The sequence below is a fragment of the Ctenopharyngodon idella genome, chromosome 4, assembly GCF_019924925.1.
Source record: "Ctenopharyngodon idella isolate HZGC_01 chromosome 4, HZGC01, whole genome shotgun sequence".
NCBI classification, from domain to species: domain Eukaryota; kingdom Metazoa; phylum Chordata; class Actinopteri; order Cypriniformes; family Xenocyprididae; genus Ctenopharyngodon; species Ctenopharyngodon idella.
The window spans coordinates 4,094,018-4,108,465 of record NC_067223.1 but is presented as its reverse complement, the minus strand read 5'-3'; the positions used below and the strand labels follow the sequence as shown (position 1 = coordinate 4,108,465).

Sequence of the window (14,448 nt, the reverse complement as noted above, 5' to 3'; positions counted from 1 at the left end):
GAAATCCGCATGGGTAAATTCTTCAACGTAGGATTCCTACTGAGATGACTGCAATTCGCCATATAAAGGTAAATGTGACCACACCGCAAGAGTGTACACAAGTATGTTTGACAGGACTGCATTCTTGCAATGTACTGGCTAAGCATTCTCATGTTTATGTACTTGCGCTAGTTTGTTTCTGAAATGAGAAATGTGAATAAAATTTGAAGAAGGAGCACCTGTGGCTGCACTGTGGTGTTCAACTGCTACGGCAGCAATGAGAACTCAGTCTACATGACCAAAAATAGTTAGTTTGGCATTTTGGCATGAATAATTCTTACATTTATGCTTCTTTCAGTTTCTACAAACCTTTATCATCCTTTGTTTAAAGAGTAAAGAGAGCTTAATCAAGTTCCATAGACTCAAAATCTCATTTCTAAAGTGCACACATGCAACGGCTTTCAACACTGATTCTATATTTTCACAAACAGGTGCATGTACAGAGCCCTTATCTGCTTTCACACCACACAGGGATGAAACTATTAGCTTGAGGTCCTTTGAGGATTTGAAGAACCTATGTTTATCTCATTAACCAGCGCTTCTGAAACGCAGCTGGTGCTACAGGAAGCTCCATCTCTCTCACTGTCTCTCCCTCTGTCTCCTAAATAACAAGTTTCTCTTTAATCTGTGCTCCAGCACCTTGGGCAGAATCTTTAGCTGTTTTACTAACCTCCTACTGAGAGATTAGTGTGATAAAATACATTTAAAGTGTCTCTTTCTATGCCTGTTGCTCTTTGACTTTAAACCACTCACTCTAAACCTTCTCAACAGGCAGGAAACATCGGATGGCCTTTAGAAACAGCTTGAAAAGAAATGACATAGGCTGCTAAGTGTCTACAATTACAAAATTGAGTAAGTTACTAAGGAGAGGTGACATCATTCATGTGAAATATGCTTCACTCCGAAAGCTGCACTGTAAAATATTTCAGAACAGCATGTTGTACACCTTATTTGTTTATTGCAGTTGTTATTTTATTATATTTTTAAAAATACAGCATGTTTGGGAAGCCTCTTGAGTTTTTGCTCCAAGTTCAATAGAATCTTGCTGTGTTAAAGTAATAGTTCACCCCCCCAAAAAATCTGTCATCATTAACTCACCCTCATGTCATTCTGAGTGACTTTCTTCATCATGGGACAACCAACTGTGGCATATTATGACAATCTAATAACATTTTTCAATCATAATCATCTATAGTTACGTCCTTTTTAGCTGCTTATTATGTTTAGTTAATGGCAATTAAGAGAAACTTCAATCAATTTACCTTTATTGACTGAACTTCAATAGATCTGTGGGGAATCAATGCAACCAGATGGAACAAATCAATAGATTAAAGACCTAAGTAAATCTTTCAGGAGCTATACGTGCGTACATGTGTGTCCCCACAGGTGGAAGATTGTGTGTCTTTTAATTGCGTCTTGGAAATGCATGAATATCAATAAAGGTCAAGCTATTTTAGTGTGTAATTCATATGCTGTGTACAAAAACAGCTAGTGGTTGAAGTGCAAATCAGATTTATTTTAGTTTTGAACTACCAAATAAGCAATTCAATTAAAGCTATAAAACAAAGCAAATTCATAAAAAAAAAAACTACTTTATTTTTATGATAATCTAGCCGATTGTTGCACATCAACATCTATTTGTGATCTGACACACCTTGGGAACTATTTATGTCGTACTTTATTGGAAGACAATTTATTTGTGGTTGGTAATGTGATTTATAAGGCAGTCGGCAAGGGTAGGGCTCTATTTAACCACTGTTCTCTAGTTCCACTTTGGTGATAATGCCCTGCTTTCAATAATATATATTTTGATGATTTTCATGGTAATGAGAATTTGTCAGAAAATGTACTCAATTGTCAATAAAATAATGTTACAATGAAAAAAAACTTGATGGTCCTAAAAACAGGTACACGAAATAGAATTTCTTATTTATTTCTTTTGATTTTAGGGTGAAATGCACATTCTTATGAGATTTACAGTGTCATTTTTCCAGTTTTCCTATGTCTACCTACAATCATGTCCTTGTTTCTCTGTCTTCCTGTCTCCCATGTCTTGAGGGATCACTCTGTTTCCTCTCAGCTCACTGGGTGTTCGGTTGGCTTTTATCTGTTTTACCTCCAGTGAGATCGACACACACACAGGTGTATCACTCTGCCTTCTCACTATTCTGCCTGATGGAAAAATACACCCACAGGTCGCAGTGAGGTACTTTGTGTAACCATGGTGCCCTGTCTATAAAGAGAAATACGATTTCAGTTGTTCTCATTTGAAACCTCGCTCTCGCTCCTCTCTCTTAAATCTTTCCATCTTCTCTCACTGCTCAGAATCAGTCGGGTAATTCAGTGAAGCCTGATTCACAGCAAAGCTTCTCATTTGCAAATCCATCCCACCAAGCACAAAGAGGCTATTCCACATAAACACACACAATTAATAATGAGAGAGGCTGACATCTCTGACCCTGTAGCAGTGGCGTAGGCATTGATGGACTAAAGCTCTCAGTTGATAATGGCCCTGTTGTCATATTCCTCTGAGAGTTGCATTTGAAATCATGCATGTTTGCTGTAGTGATGCTCTGACAGACTGGATTGTGGGAAATGATTTTCACTACATAAAAGCATCCCATCTGAATTCTCATTTTTAAAAGAGATCATTGTAGGTCAGTTGTTTTTCTGAAATTCAAAAAGTTTGCAGTAGATCATATACCACTAGAAAGCAGGACAAAATCTAAAATCAAATTCTTTTAGCAGTTGACTTGATCAATATATAATCTAGGACTGACTGTGGTCTTAAATTGGTAAAAACACAGTTGGTTGATATTTGTCTTAAAGGAACGTTTAAAGTTTAATTAAGCCCCATTGACAGCTTACTGCTACCACAGAAAATAATTTGGGCAGCAAGTGTGTACTAGAGATTATTTCAAAAATTTTGAGAGAAATTGTATTTTTTAGCGTTGTAGAAGTTCACTTTTATTATATTATATACTGTATTTAATTGCGTTTAACAATTTTCTATACTACACATTTATAATAATAATTAAGATTGTGCTAAACTTTTCATTAAAACAATATATATATATATATATATATATTTGTTTATTTATTGTATTAAAATAATTTATAAAATTTATTAAAGTAATTTATTTATTGTATTATTTTTTACGCATTTATCAAATTTTAAATGATTCATTTTTGCTTTCTAAAGAAATCATAAGATTTTAAATGATTTTATTCTACTGACAGCTGTAATATTTATACAAATAAAAACTAAATCTGCATATACAGTTAAAAAAATAAAACATTTGTGAAAAGAGCTATACTCGTAAATGCAAATTGAATTCAGGCTTATATATCTAACATTAATGGTGGATAGAAATACGCTGAGATCTTTTTAAATAAAAACATACAATCTTCACAATTCACTTTCACATAGACTTCTTTTGTAAATGCTTTGCTGTAAACAAAATTTTTGAGTGTAAAATTTTTTACTGGCAATCAGCAGCATGCCGTAGATGCTGTTCATGTAAAACTAAACTTGTACTCAATATGCAAAATTTCTTACATTTTTTGAAGAGACATGAGAGCTGAAGAATGAGTGATTTTGAGAAGGTATGTTCTGGCCACTGATGTCCTCGTTTTGGAAATCATTTCACATGGCTAAGTGAGCTTGATGACTCTGAATAGGCCGGAGCGAGACCTCTTGTCATGAAGCACCTTAGTTTCTGGTAGTCTTGATCTTGAAGTGCTCCGTGTTTGTGGCATCTAATTTTCCCCTTCTTTAGATATTTTTGGTTGAGGACATTTTCACGGCACATTTTGTCATGCTGATATTGTCCCTGCCACGCAGAGCTTTGCTGTAAATTGAGTCGACGCTGTGTCCTTTCACACCCTCGTTACGGGAATGTAAGAGACAGATTGCGCCATATGATACCTTGCGCAATTGCCGGGCCATGAAATTAGCTCATAGGGCATCCATGCACAGCTCGGTGAAACTCAGCCTGACGGATGCTGGGAGTGTGAATTGATGTCCTACCAAAAGTATTATTACATTAATGGACTGTTCTCTTTGATTGATGATAAACTTTGCTACAAAATGATAATGTACTTAACTATTCATCTGTTGTGTCATCTGGTGTGTAGCAACCTATAAGCTGAATCTCATATCCAATCTGAAGCATGTCTCTACAGATGTTCCAAGTCTGGTTTTGGCACATTTCCTCATGCATAGTTATAGCCACATTAATCTCAGCCAAAGACTGTATACCAGCAAACTGTTTATGAACCATCTGATGCATATTTCCCACAAAAAAATGGCAAGAGCTTTCTCAAAATCACAAGCTCCAATCTGGCTTGTTTCACACAGATTTTCGTCCACCAAGCCAGGACGAAGGCCAAAGGTGGAACCGAGAAGCAAAGATGGAATCAGGAGACAAAGATCCAGGGTGATAGTGAAGGCCTGTGGAGCCGTAGACGCACATGACAGAGATGGAGACGTGGGCTTGGCAGACCGGGGCAGAGTCGGTCAACTAAGGACAATGGTGGAACCAGAGGGAAGTAGGAGCCCAGCGGAGCCAGAGGGGTGGAAGGTCGAGGCAGAAGTCAGAGGTGGAGCCAGAGCGAGACGAGGAACCCTGGTTGAGCCTGAGGTATGACTGACCATGGTGGAGGCGAGGGAGCGTTGAGCCAAGGTGGATCAGATGGGTCGGAGGGCTGAGGTGGAGTCTGTGGATCGGAGACTTGAAGTGGAGCTGAGGGATCCACAGATTCTGGGTCAAGAGTTGGGCTGGTGATCTCTTCATTCATGAGACAGACAATGAAGGGGGACTCACACCTTACCAGCACCCACCTCACATATTTGGTGAAGTTCCCTTGAGGACCTTCCACAGGCAGGCGTGCCTTTGACCTCTCGTTGAGGCTGGTGTTGAAGAATACGCAAAGTGAGTGGTCGGGATAGTGGGTGAGGCACGCAAGATCTAAGAAGTCCCTCGTGTGATCCTCAAGGGAACGATCCCCCTGCTCAAGCAGGAGGTGGCAAACCACAGGTAAATTCATAATTATCCTTTAATTTCTGTGGTCTAAATCCTTTCTTGTGTTCAGTGTTGTGGCACAGGGCTGTGTAGTTTAAAATCCAAAACAGATGCATGACACAGAATGACAGATGAAGAGAATTTAATATACACTAGGAACAATAAACAACTCTACACATAAGCGTTGATGACACCGAACCATGAACTGAGCAGGGGCGTTTCCTCTGAGGAGGCAAGGGAGGCAGTGCCTCCTCAAAACATAGGATGAGAAAATAATCCATATTACAAAAATAAAACAATGCAAATATTACAAAATGTGATATTAAAAATTGTATAAGTCACTCGTTTTTCTAAAGGAACACTGTCCAACAACGACACCCGCAAGTGAAGTTACAACGGGAGTCTGCGTTCTGAGTGAGCAATCAGCTTGGTGAAATTAAAGATACATCTTCGTGTCTGTGACAAAAAAAAACACCAAACCCGCTAGATTTAAATAGTCAGTAACAGCCACCGCAGCATTTGTTCGCACAACTTTTTTAAACAACTTGCTTTAAACGACAGTTGCACACAACTTGAAAAAAGAAATGGCTGTATCATGGTCAGTAGATGAGGTGCAGACGTTCCTGTTGTTGGTAGCCAAGTACCGGATCCATGGCAGTAGAGGCGGCGCAACTATAACGATCAGTCTATAATCCCAGCCACTTTGAAGTGGTACTAAACTGCAGTGGAAAAGCAAACCGAGCCAAAGTAAAGCGAGCCAAGGCAAGCCATGCCGCGCCGAGCCAAGTCATACCACGCAGTGGACAAAGAAGATAGTAAACAGAACAGGGAACAGGTGTAAAACTAATTAGAATCCATGGTGACAAAAGAGAACTCAGGCAAAGACAATGACAATAGAACTAAACAGAACAAGATAATGGGTAACACTTCAATATAGGGATCACATATTCACTATTAACTTTTTTTTTCATCAATAAACTCCTAATTTACCGCTTATTAATAAGTAAGCTAGTTGTTAAGTTTAGGTATTGGGTAAGATTAAGAATATAGAATAAGGTCAAGCAGAATAAGGCATTAATATGTGCTTTATAAGTACTAATAAACAGCCAATATTCTAGTAATATGCATGCTAATAAGCAACTAGTTAAAAGACCCTAAAATAAAGTGTTACCAGATAAGGAAACTAAACAAGATGTGTACACCCTATTAGTGTAGGGAATACCACACCACAGCTATAATGATCACGCCACAGAGTAATGTTATCGTTGAAATCAGAATATATATTTTTTTCAAGCTGATGAACAATAATAAAGTTTAACAGCCAATCAGAATCTACCGGCTTTAAAGCACTTGAGCATTTAAAGCAGCAGACGACATAACTGCAGTGTACTTATAATAAACAGAACACTATCATCCCTTAGTGTGGACGCTAATATTTTCTCAATTCTCCTGACATTGACAGTAGTGGCAAAAAGTTAATAATTGATGTCTAAATATTTGTTTTGTGAGTATTTTTTCCCCGCTCTTTTTCATATAGCTGGTCACGATCCTCCCATACTGTTTCAAAATAAACAATCGCAAGATTATACATGCTCAGCCCACTACTGACAGAAAGTACAGCTGTGGTGTCATACTAAAAGGCAGCATATAATCATCCTTGAAATAATTAATTAAATAAACCAACGAATTAACATAATAGGTTTCTTTTCTCGCCCATGTGTTGTGCAGCACACGCACACACCCCTAAATGGGAAAAAGCATTTCCACCAGGGTAACTCTGTTCATATGCTCAGGCAAAAGTACAAAAATGTTTCTGTCTGTGAGATTGGTTTTTAGTTGTTTGCTAGTGCGGTTCCGGTGTTTGAGCATGGAAATGGACGATGGAGACATCTTAAAGCGGTGAGGATGTTGCCCTGGTGCTGCACTTAAAACCGCAGTGGCCCAGGTCAACCTCATTCTCTCAATAATTGCATTTCTGCAAGTTCACTGGAAGAGCAGAGTAAAACAGGCACATGTCGCCACTATCTCTGCCTGACAGACACACTCCTGTCATCGCACCCTCAACGCACATCTGTCACTAACAACAACCTCAGATGATGCTGAGATTCCATCCCATAATTGATGATCCTCGGTCTATATCTACCACAGCCTTTTATGCTCAGATGCTTCCTCTGAAATAAATTGCAAAAGTCTGCTTTTTAGCGTACTTAATTTCAGAAGGATTTTCCCTTTCATTTTCTTAGGCATTGAAAAAAAAAAAAAAAAAAAAAATATATATATATATATATATATATACAGGTGCTGGTCATATAATTACAATATCATCAAAAAGTTCATTTTTTTATTATAAATTATTTTTAAAAATGAAACTTTCATATATTCTAGATTCCCTACATGTAAAGTAAAACATTTCAAAAGTTTTTTTTTTAAATTTTGATGATTAGAGCGTACAGCTCATGAAAGTCCAAAATCCAGTATTTCAAAATATTAGAATATTTCCTAAGACCAATCAAAAAATGGATTTGCAAAACAGAAAAGTTCAAGTTCTTTAAAGTATGTTCTTTTGTGCACTCAATACTTGATCGGCAGGACATATTACAGCAAATGACTTGCTCCTAGCACAAATTACTGCATCAGTGAAGTGTGGCATGGAAGTGATCAGCCTGTGGCACTGCTGAGGCACTATTGAGCCTTCAGATCATCTGTATATTGTTGGATCGACTGTTTCTCATCTTTCTCTTGAAAATATCCCATAGATTCAGGTCAGGCATATTGGCTGGCCAATAAAGCACAGTAATATCATGGTCAGCAAACCACTTGGAAGTGGTTTTTGCACTGTGGGCAGGTGCTAAAGTCCTGCTGGAAAAGGAAATCAGCATCTCCATAAAGCTTGTCAGCAGATGGAAGCATAAAGTGCTCCAAAATCTCCTGGAAGATGGCTGCATTGACTTTGCACTTGATAAAACACAATGGACCAACACCAGCAGACGTCACGGCCCCCCCAAATCATTATTGACTTCAGAAACTTCACACTAGACTTCAAGCAGCTTGGATTCTGTGCCTCTCCAGTCTTCCTTCAGACTCTGGGACCATGATTTCAACATGAAATGCAAAATTTTCTTTTATCTGAAAAGAGGACTTTCGGCCACTGTTCACTGTCCAGTTCTTTTTCTCCTTAGCCCAGGTAAGATGCTTCTGACGTTGTCTCTGGTTCAGAAGTGGCTTGGTAGTCCTTTTCCTGAAGATGTCTGAGTGTGGTGACTCTTGATGCGCTGACTCCGGCTTCATTCTACTCATTGTGAAGCTCTCCCAAGTGTTTGAATCGGCTTTACTTGACAGTATTCTCAAGCTTGCGGTCATCCCTGTTGCTTGTGCACCTTTGCCTACCCAATTTCTTCCTTCCAGTCAACTTTGCATTTAATATGCTTTGATACATCACTCTGTAAACAGCCACCCCATTCAGTAATGACCTTCTGTGACTTACTCTCTTTGTGGAGGGTGTCAATGATTGTCTCCTGGACCATTGCCAAGTCAGCAGTCTTCCCCATTAGTGTGGTTTCAAAGAACAAAAGATACCCGGAATTTATACTGTAGGGATGGTCATTTAATGAAACTCAAATGTAAATATTCTAATATTTTGAGATACTGGATTTTGGACTTTCATTAGCTGTACGCTCTAATCAACAAATTAAAAAAAAAAACCTTTTGAAATGTTTTACTTTACATGTAGGGAATCTAGAATATATGAAAGTTTCATTTTTTAAAATAATTTACAATAAAAAAATGAACTTTTTTACAATATTCTAATTATATGACCAGCACCTGTATATATATATACAGGTGCTGGTCATATAATTAGAATATCATCAAAAAGTTGATTTATTTCACTAATTCCATTCAAAAAGTGAAACTTGTGTATTATATTCATTCATTACACACAGACTGATATATTTCAAATGTTTATTTCTTTTAATTTTGATGATTATAACTGACAACTAAGGAAAATCCCAAATTCAGTATCTCAGAAAATTAGAATATTACTTAAGACCAATACAAAGAAAGGATTTTTAGAAATCTTGGCCAACTGAAAAGTATGAACATGAAAAGTATGAGCATGTACAGCTCTCAATACTTAGTTGGGGCTCCTTTTGCCTGAATTACTGCAGCAATGCGGCGTGGCATGGAGTCGATCAGTCTGTGGCACTGCTCAAGTGTTATAAGAGCCCAGGTTGCTCTGATAGTGGCCTTCAGCTCTTCTGCATTGTTGGGTCTGGCATATCGCATCTTCCTCTTCACAATACCCCATAGATTTTCTATGGGGTTAAGGTCAGGCGAGTTTGCTGGCCAATTAAGAACAGGGATACCATGGTCCTTAAACCAGGTACTGGTAGCTTTGGCACTGTGTGCAGGTGCCAAGTCCTGTTGGAAAATGAAATCTGCATCTCCATAAAGTTGGTCAGCAGCAGGAAGCATGAAGTGCTCTAAAACTTCCTGGTATACGGCTGCGTTGACCTTGGACCTCAGAAAACATAGTGGACCAACACCAGCAGATGACATGGCACCCCAAACCATCACTGACTGTGGAAACTTTACACTGGACCTCAAGCAACGTGGATTGTGTGCCTCTCCTCTCTTCCTCCAGACTCTGGGACCCTGATTTCCAAAGGAAATGCAAAATTTACTTTCAGCAGTCCAGTCCTTTTTGTCTTTAGCCCAGGCGAGACGCTTCTGACGCTGTCTATTGTTCAAGAGTGGTTTGACACAAGGAATGCGACAGCTGAAACCCATGTCTTGCATACGTTTGTGCGTAGTGGTTCTTGAAGCACTGACTCCAGCTGCAGTCCACTCTTTGTGAATCTCCCCCACATTTTTGAATGGGTTTTGTTTCACAATCCTCTCCAGGGTGCGGTTATCCCTATTGCTTGTACACTTTTTTCTACCACATCTTTTCCCTCCCTTCGCCTCTCTATTAATGTGCTTGGACACAGAGCTCTGTGAACAGCCAGCCTCTTTTGCAATGACCTTTTGTGTCTTGCCCTCCTTGTGCAAGGTGTCAATGGTCGTCTTTTGGACAACTGTCAAGTCAGCAGTCTTCCCCATGATTGTGTAGCCTACAGAACTAGACTGAGAGACCATTTAAAGGCCTTTGCAGGTGTTTTGAGTTAATTAGCTGATTAGAGTGTGACACCAGGTGTCTTCAATATTGAACCTTTTCACAATATTCTAATTTTCTGAGATAGTGAATTTGGGATTTTCCTTAGTTGTCAGTTATAATCATCAAAATTAAAAGAAATAAACATTTGAAATATATCAGTCTGTGTGTAATGAATGAATATAATATACAAGTTTCAGTTTTTGAATGGAATTAGTGAAATAAATCAACTTTTTGATGATATTCTAATTATATGACCAGCACCTGTATATATGAAGACTTCAGATGCAAAAGCCTCTAAGTGCCATCTGAAATGTTCTTCTAAAATGAGCATTTTTATCAAGCTTGTATGTTTGGGGTCAGTAATTTCATTGTAATGGCAATTAATAGGTCCTTTTCATTGCCATTAGAGTGAAATTACTGACCCTAAACATACAAGCTTGATAAAAATGCTCATTTTAGATGAAAATTTCAGATGGCACTTAGAGGCTTTTGCATCTGAAGTCTTCATATATATATATATATATATATATATATATATATATATATATATATATATAAAACTAAAATAAGACACACACATACTTGTATATGTTGTTTACGGGGACTCTCCATAGACATAATGGTTTTTATACTGTACAAACTGTATTTTCTATCCCCGTACACTACACCTACCCCTAAACCTACCCATCACACAAAACTGTCTGCATTTTTGGAATTTCAAAAAAAAAAAAAAAAAAAAAAACACCGTTTAGTATGTTTTTTAAGCCATTTGGTTTACAAGGACACAGGAAGTGTCCTCATAAACCATGTTTACGTTGTAATACACGTCATTATACACATTTGTGTTCATAAACCATGTATACAAGAACACACACACATATACAATAAATTATAAATTAGCTTTTATATTTATATTTTCTGTTTTAATTTTAATTTTAGTTTAGGTTTTAGTCATTTTGTTATATGCCTTTGTCATTTTTATTAGTTAATATTAGTTTATTACTTTTAAATACTTCTGTTTAGCTTTAATTTTTTTCAGTTTTATTCATTTTAGTAATTTAACTTTTCAGTTTTTATTTTAGTTCAGCTTTATTTCAATTAATGAAATTTATTTTTAATAGTTTTAGTGGTAACACTTTATAATAAGGTCTCATTTGTTAACATTAGTTAATGTATTAACTAACATTAACAATGAGCAATATTTGTTACAGTATTTATTAATCTTTCTTAATGTTAGTTAATAAAAATACAACTGTTCAATGTCTGTTCATGTTAGTTCACAGGGCATTAACTAATGTTTAATAATATATTGTAAAGTAATATGTAATTAACATTAACTAAGATTAATAAATGCTTTAGAAGTATTGTTCATTCTTAACTAATATTAACAACTGAAACCTTATTGTAGTTTTCCCATTAACAATTACAACTTTGATATATCCACACACACACAAATATATGTAGTTTAAATGCAATTTAAATGCAATTTATTGATTTTGAAGTTAATCTAATAAATTATTACAAAGAGATTAAAGAAATTATTTCATATGTGAGAAGAAAGAGCCCGCAGGCTTCCTCAAGAGACATAAAACTTGAATAACTATGTTTCTTATATAACTATGTACTTGAATAACTATGGGATAGCGGTCATTATACATCATACCATGTCGTAATTGTTCAATCAGAATAAAGTATTCCAGATTTCAGTCTGTACCTCATACAGAATTATGGTATGGCTTCAGAAGACTTGGAATTGCACAAGTCATGGTCCACTTTAATGCTACTCTTTTTTTTCTTTTCTTTTGTAAACATAAGAAAATAGCAGCTTGGACATTTTGCTAAACATCTCCTTATATATTATATATTCCACACAAAATAATGATAAACATGTCTGTTTTCAAAAGACATGAGGGTGAGTCAGTTTTGACATAATTTTCAATTTTGGATGAACTGCCATTGTAATATAATTATGAAAATATCTTAACTATGTCACCTGTATATGGTGCTAAACTCTGGAGGTGACAGCTATACTTAATATAGGTCTCACCTCTCTAATGGCCGTGCAGAACTCGCTCTGTAGAACTTTCTTCAGGGACTGCAGCTTGTGACCTGGGACGTCACCTGACTCCTGTAATTTTTCCAGTAGCTCAATCGCCCTGGCAACATCTGAGATGGGAAGAGAGAAAGAAAACACAGATGTGTTTGAGTAACAGAGGGTCTGTGATTCAGAGAGAGAGAGAGAGAGAGAGAGAGAGAGAGGGTAAAGTTTGCAGTAAAGGGCAGAGAGATGGTGGAGCTGCAGCGAATCGATTGCTGGGATAATGGAAATAGACTCGCTGAAGGCCAGAGGTGCCACTGAAAGCAATCAGTGCTCTCTTTACATGAAGCAAAAGACACATCACTCGGCTGTACCCCCTCTATTCAGCAGACCTACAGGACACACATTCACTGGGGTCAGTCAAGGCTTGTTTCAACAAATACATATGTGTCTTTGCCACAGCTTTCACTATCTTGGTCTGATACCCCTTTTTCACTGACAAGGTTCCGGTGCGGGTTCCCGACCTTTGTCCATTCTTGAACCGTGCATTTCCTCTGCAGAAAAGAGGGCTCCGGGCCAGAAAGATGGGTTCAACTCCGGCCCTAAAAACTTGCTGATCTTAAACGGAGCTGGGGAGCGTGGGCGGAGTAATGCTGTCACTGTCTTTGGCAGTCTCGTTGAGCAATGTAATAACGTCGCACTACATTGCTCTTTATTTCTAAATATATAAAACTGTGTGCGAGAGAGAGACCCAGCATGTGAGAGAGCGAGAGAATCAATGGTTTCAGTAAAAGGGGCTTTCACAGGAAACTTAGGTATAGGAACTAGCCACCAGGGCGGTTCCCAGAGAACTAAATGTTCCCCTAGTGCCATTTTCCTGGTTGCATTGGCACCGCCAATAGGAACTCTGCAGTGATATAAACCCATCCCTAAACATAACTTGGCATAAGTAGATTGTATGGAACATAGAATGAGACTGTACAAATTCATATGAATTAGCCACCACCAAACTGAGATGAGATTGTGTTGGACTGGCTCAACTCTGAAAATACATGAGAGAGATTCTATGTGTTACAGTAATTTTATAGAGGTTGCTTTAGATGACTTTTATAATATGAACAAAAACACTCTTCAAATATCTTCTTTTGCATTCTGTAGAACAAAGGAAATCATTCCAGTATGGAATGATATTGAGTAAATGATGACAGAATTTTCATGTTTGGGTGAACTATCTGTTTGAACCATGTACCTTGAAATATAATCGAACTAACTAACGCAAGGTTGCAAACTGTTTATACTGTCTTGACGTTAGTTGTAATTTTCCATCTCACGACTAACTAAAAAAATGGACCTTTCTGCCACTGTCATTTATGAAAGACAGCAACGCAGGCTATGACCTTATCAGTGTCGTCCCAATCTCAAAGAGTTTTGTAGTTTGTTCAGGATTTCAAAGGTCTTCTAACAGTCCGCTCAGGACAGCATTCAAATAAATACATCTATTGGCTGGTAAGACATTTAATTACACACATACACATTAAAACATTCAGCACACAATGTATACAGTATGTGAACAGTATTTCAGCAAAATTAAATGTTTCTGTCATTCCTGTTATGCATTTTGTTATGGTTGTAATATTGCTCACAAGGTCGACATAGTTCTTCTTGAAATCGAAATAATTTAGCTTGCCAACAAATGTACGTGTACAGCTATCCACTGTAATTAAAACTTTGGTTTGTGATAGTGAATTCCACTCATTTAACTGTAACTGGCTCCAAAGTGGCAAAATTACACTAAACTACATGAAGTTGCTTTAAGCTTTGTAGCTAACCCTCTTGAAACCTGTTAGCTAGCACCCCTGCTTTTGAAAAATCCAGAGAAATGACATACCCAAACTAAAACAGATACAGTTCATGAACCCTTTGCACTAAAAGCATAAGTATGCTCTCATTTGAAAGCAGACACTTTGCAGTTTATTGTAAAGTCATAATAAATTATTGTCATAATTAAAAAAAAAAATAGTTAAAAATAGCTTCAAAATTTTGTAAAAGTGAAATTGAAGTTGGCCTTGTAGCAATCTAGAAATGCACTGCAGCTAAAGCCACATGTCTGACCATGTTATATTTCAAATCTGCATTTAATAAGTCTAAAACTCTGAGTTTTATTAAATGTTTTTCAAGATCATGTCATTTTA

General features: G+C 37.3%; 1 protein-coding gene across 2 annotated transcripts in view; it reads right to left on the bottom strand.

Annotated features, from left to right (window-relative positions):
• Nucleotides 1-14,448, bottom strand: part of lin7a (lin-7 homolog A (C. elegans)) — a 58,698-nt gene that overhangs the window by 20,846 nt on the left and 23,404 nt on the right. For both annotated transcript variants that reach the window (XM_051892103.1, XM_051892102.1), the window contains exon 2: nt 12,266-12,384. In XM_051892103.1, coding sequence (XP_051748063.1) covers nt 12,266-12,384 — 119 coding nt within the window. The remainder of the gene's footprint in view (nt 1-12,265; nt 12,385-14,448) is intronic.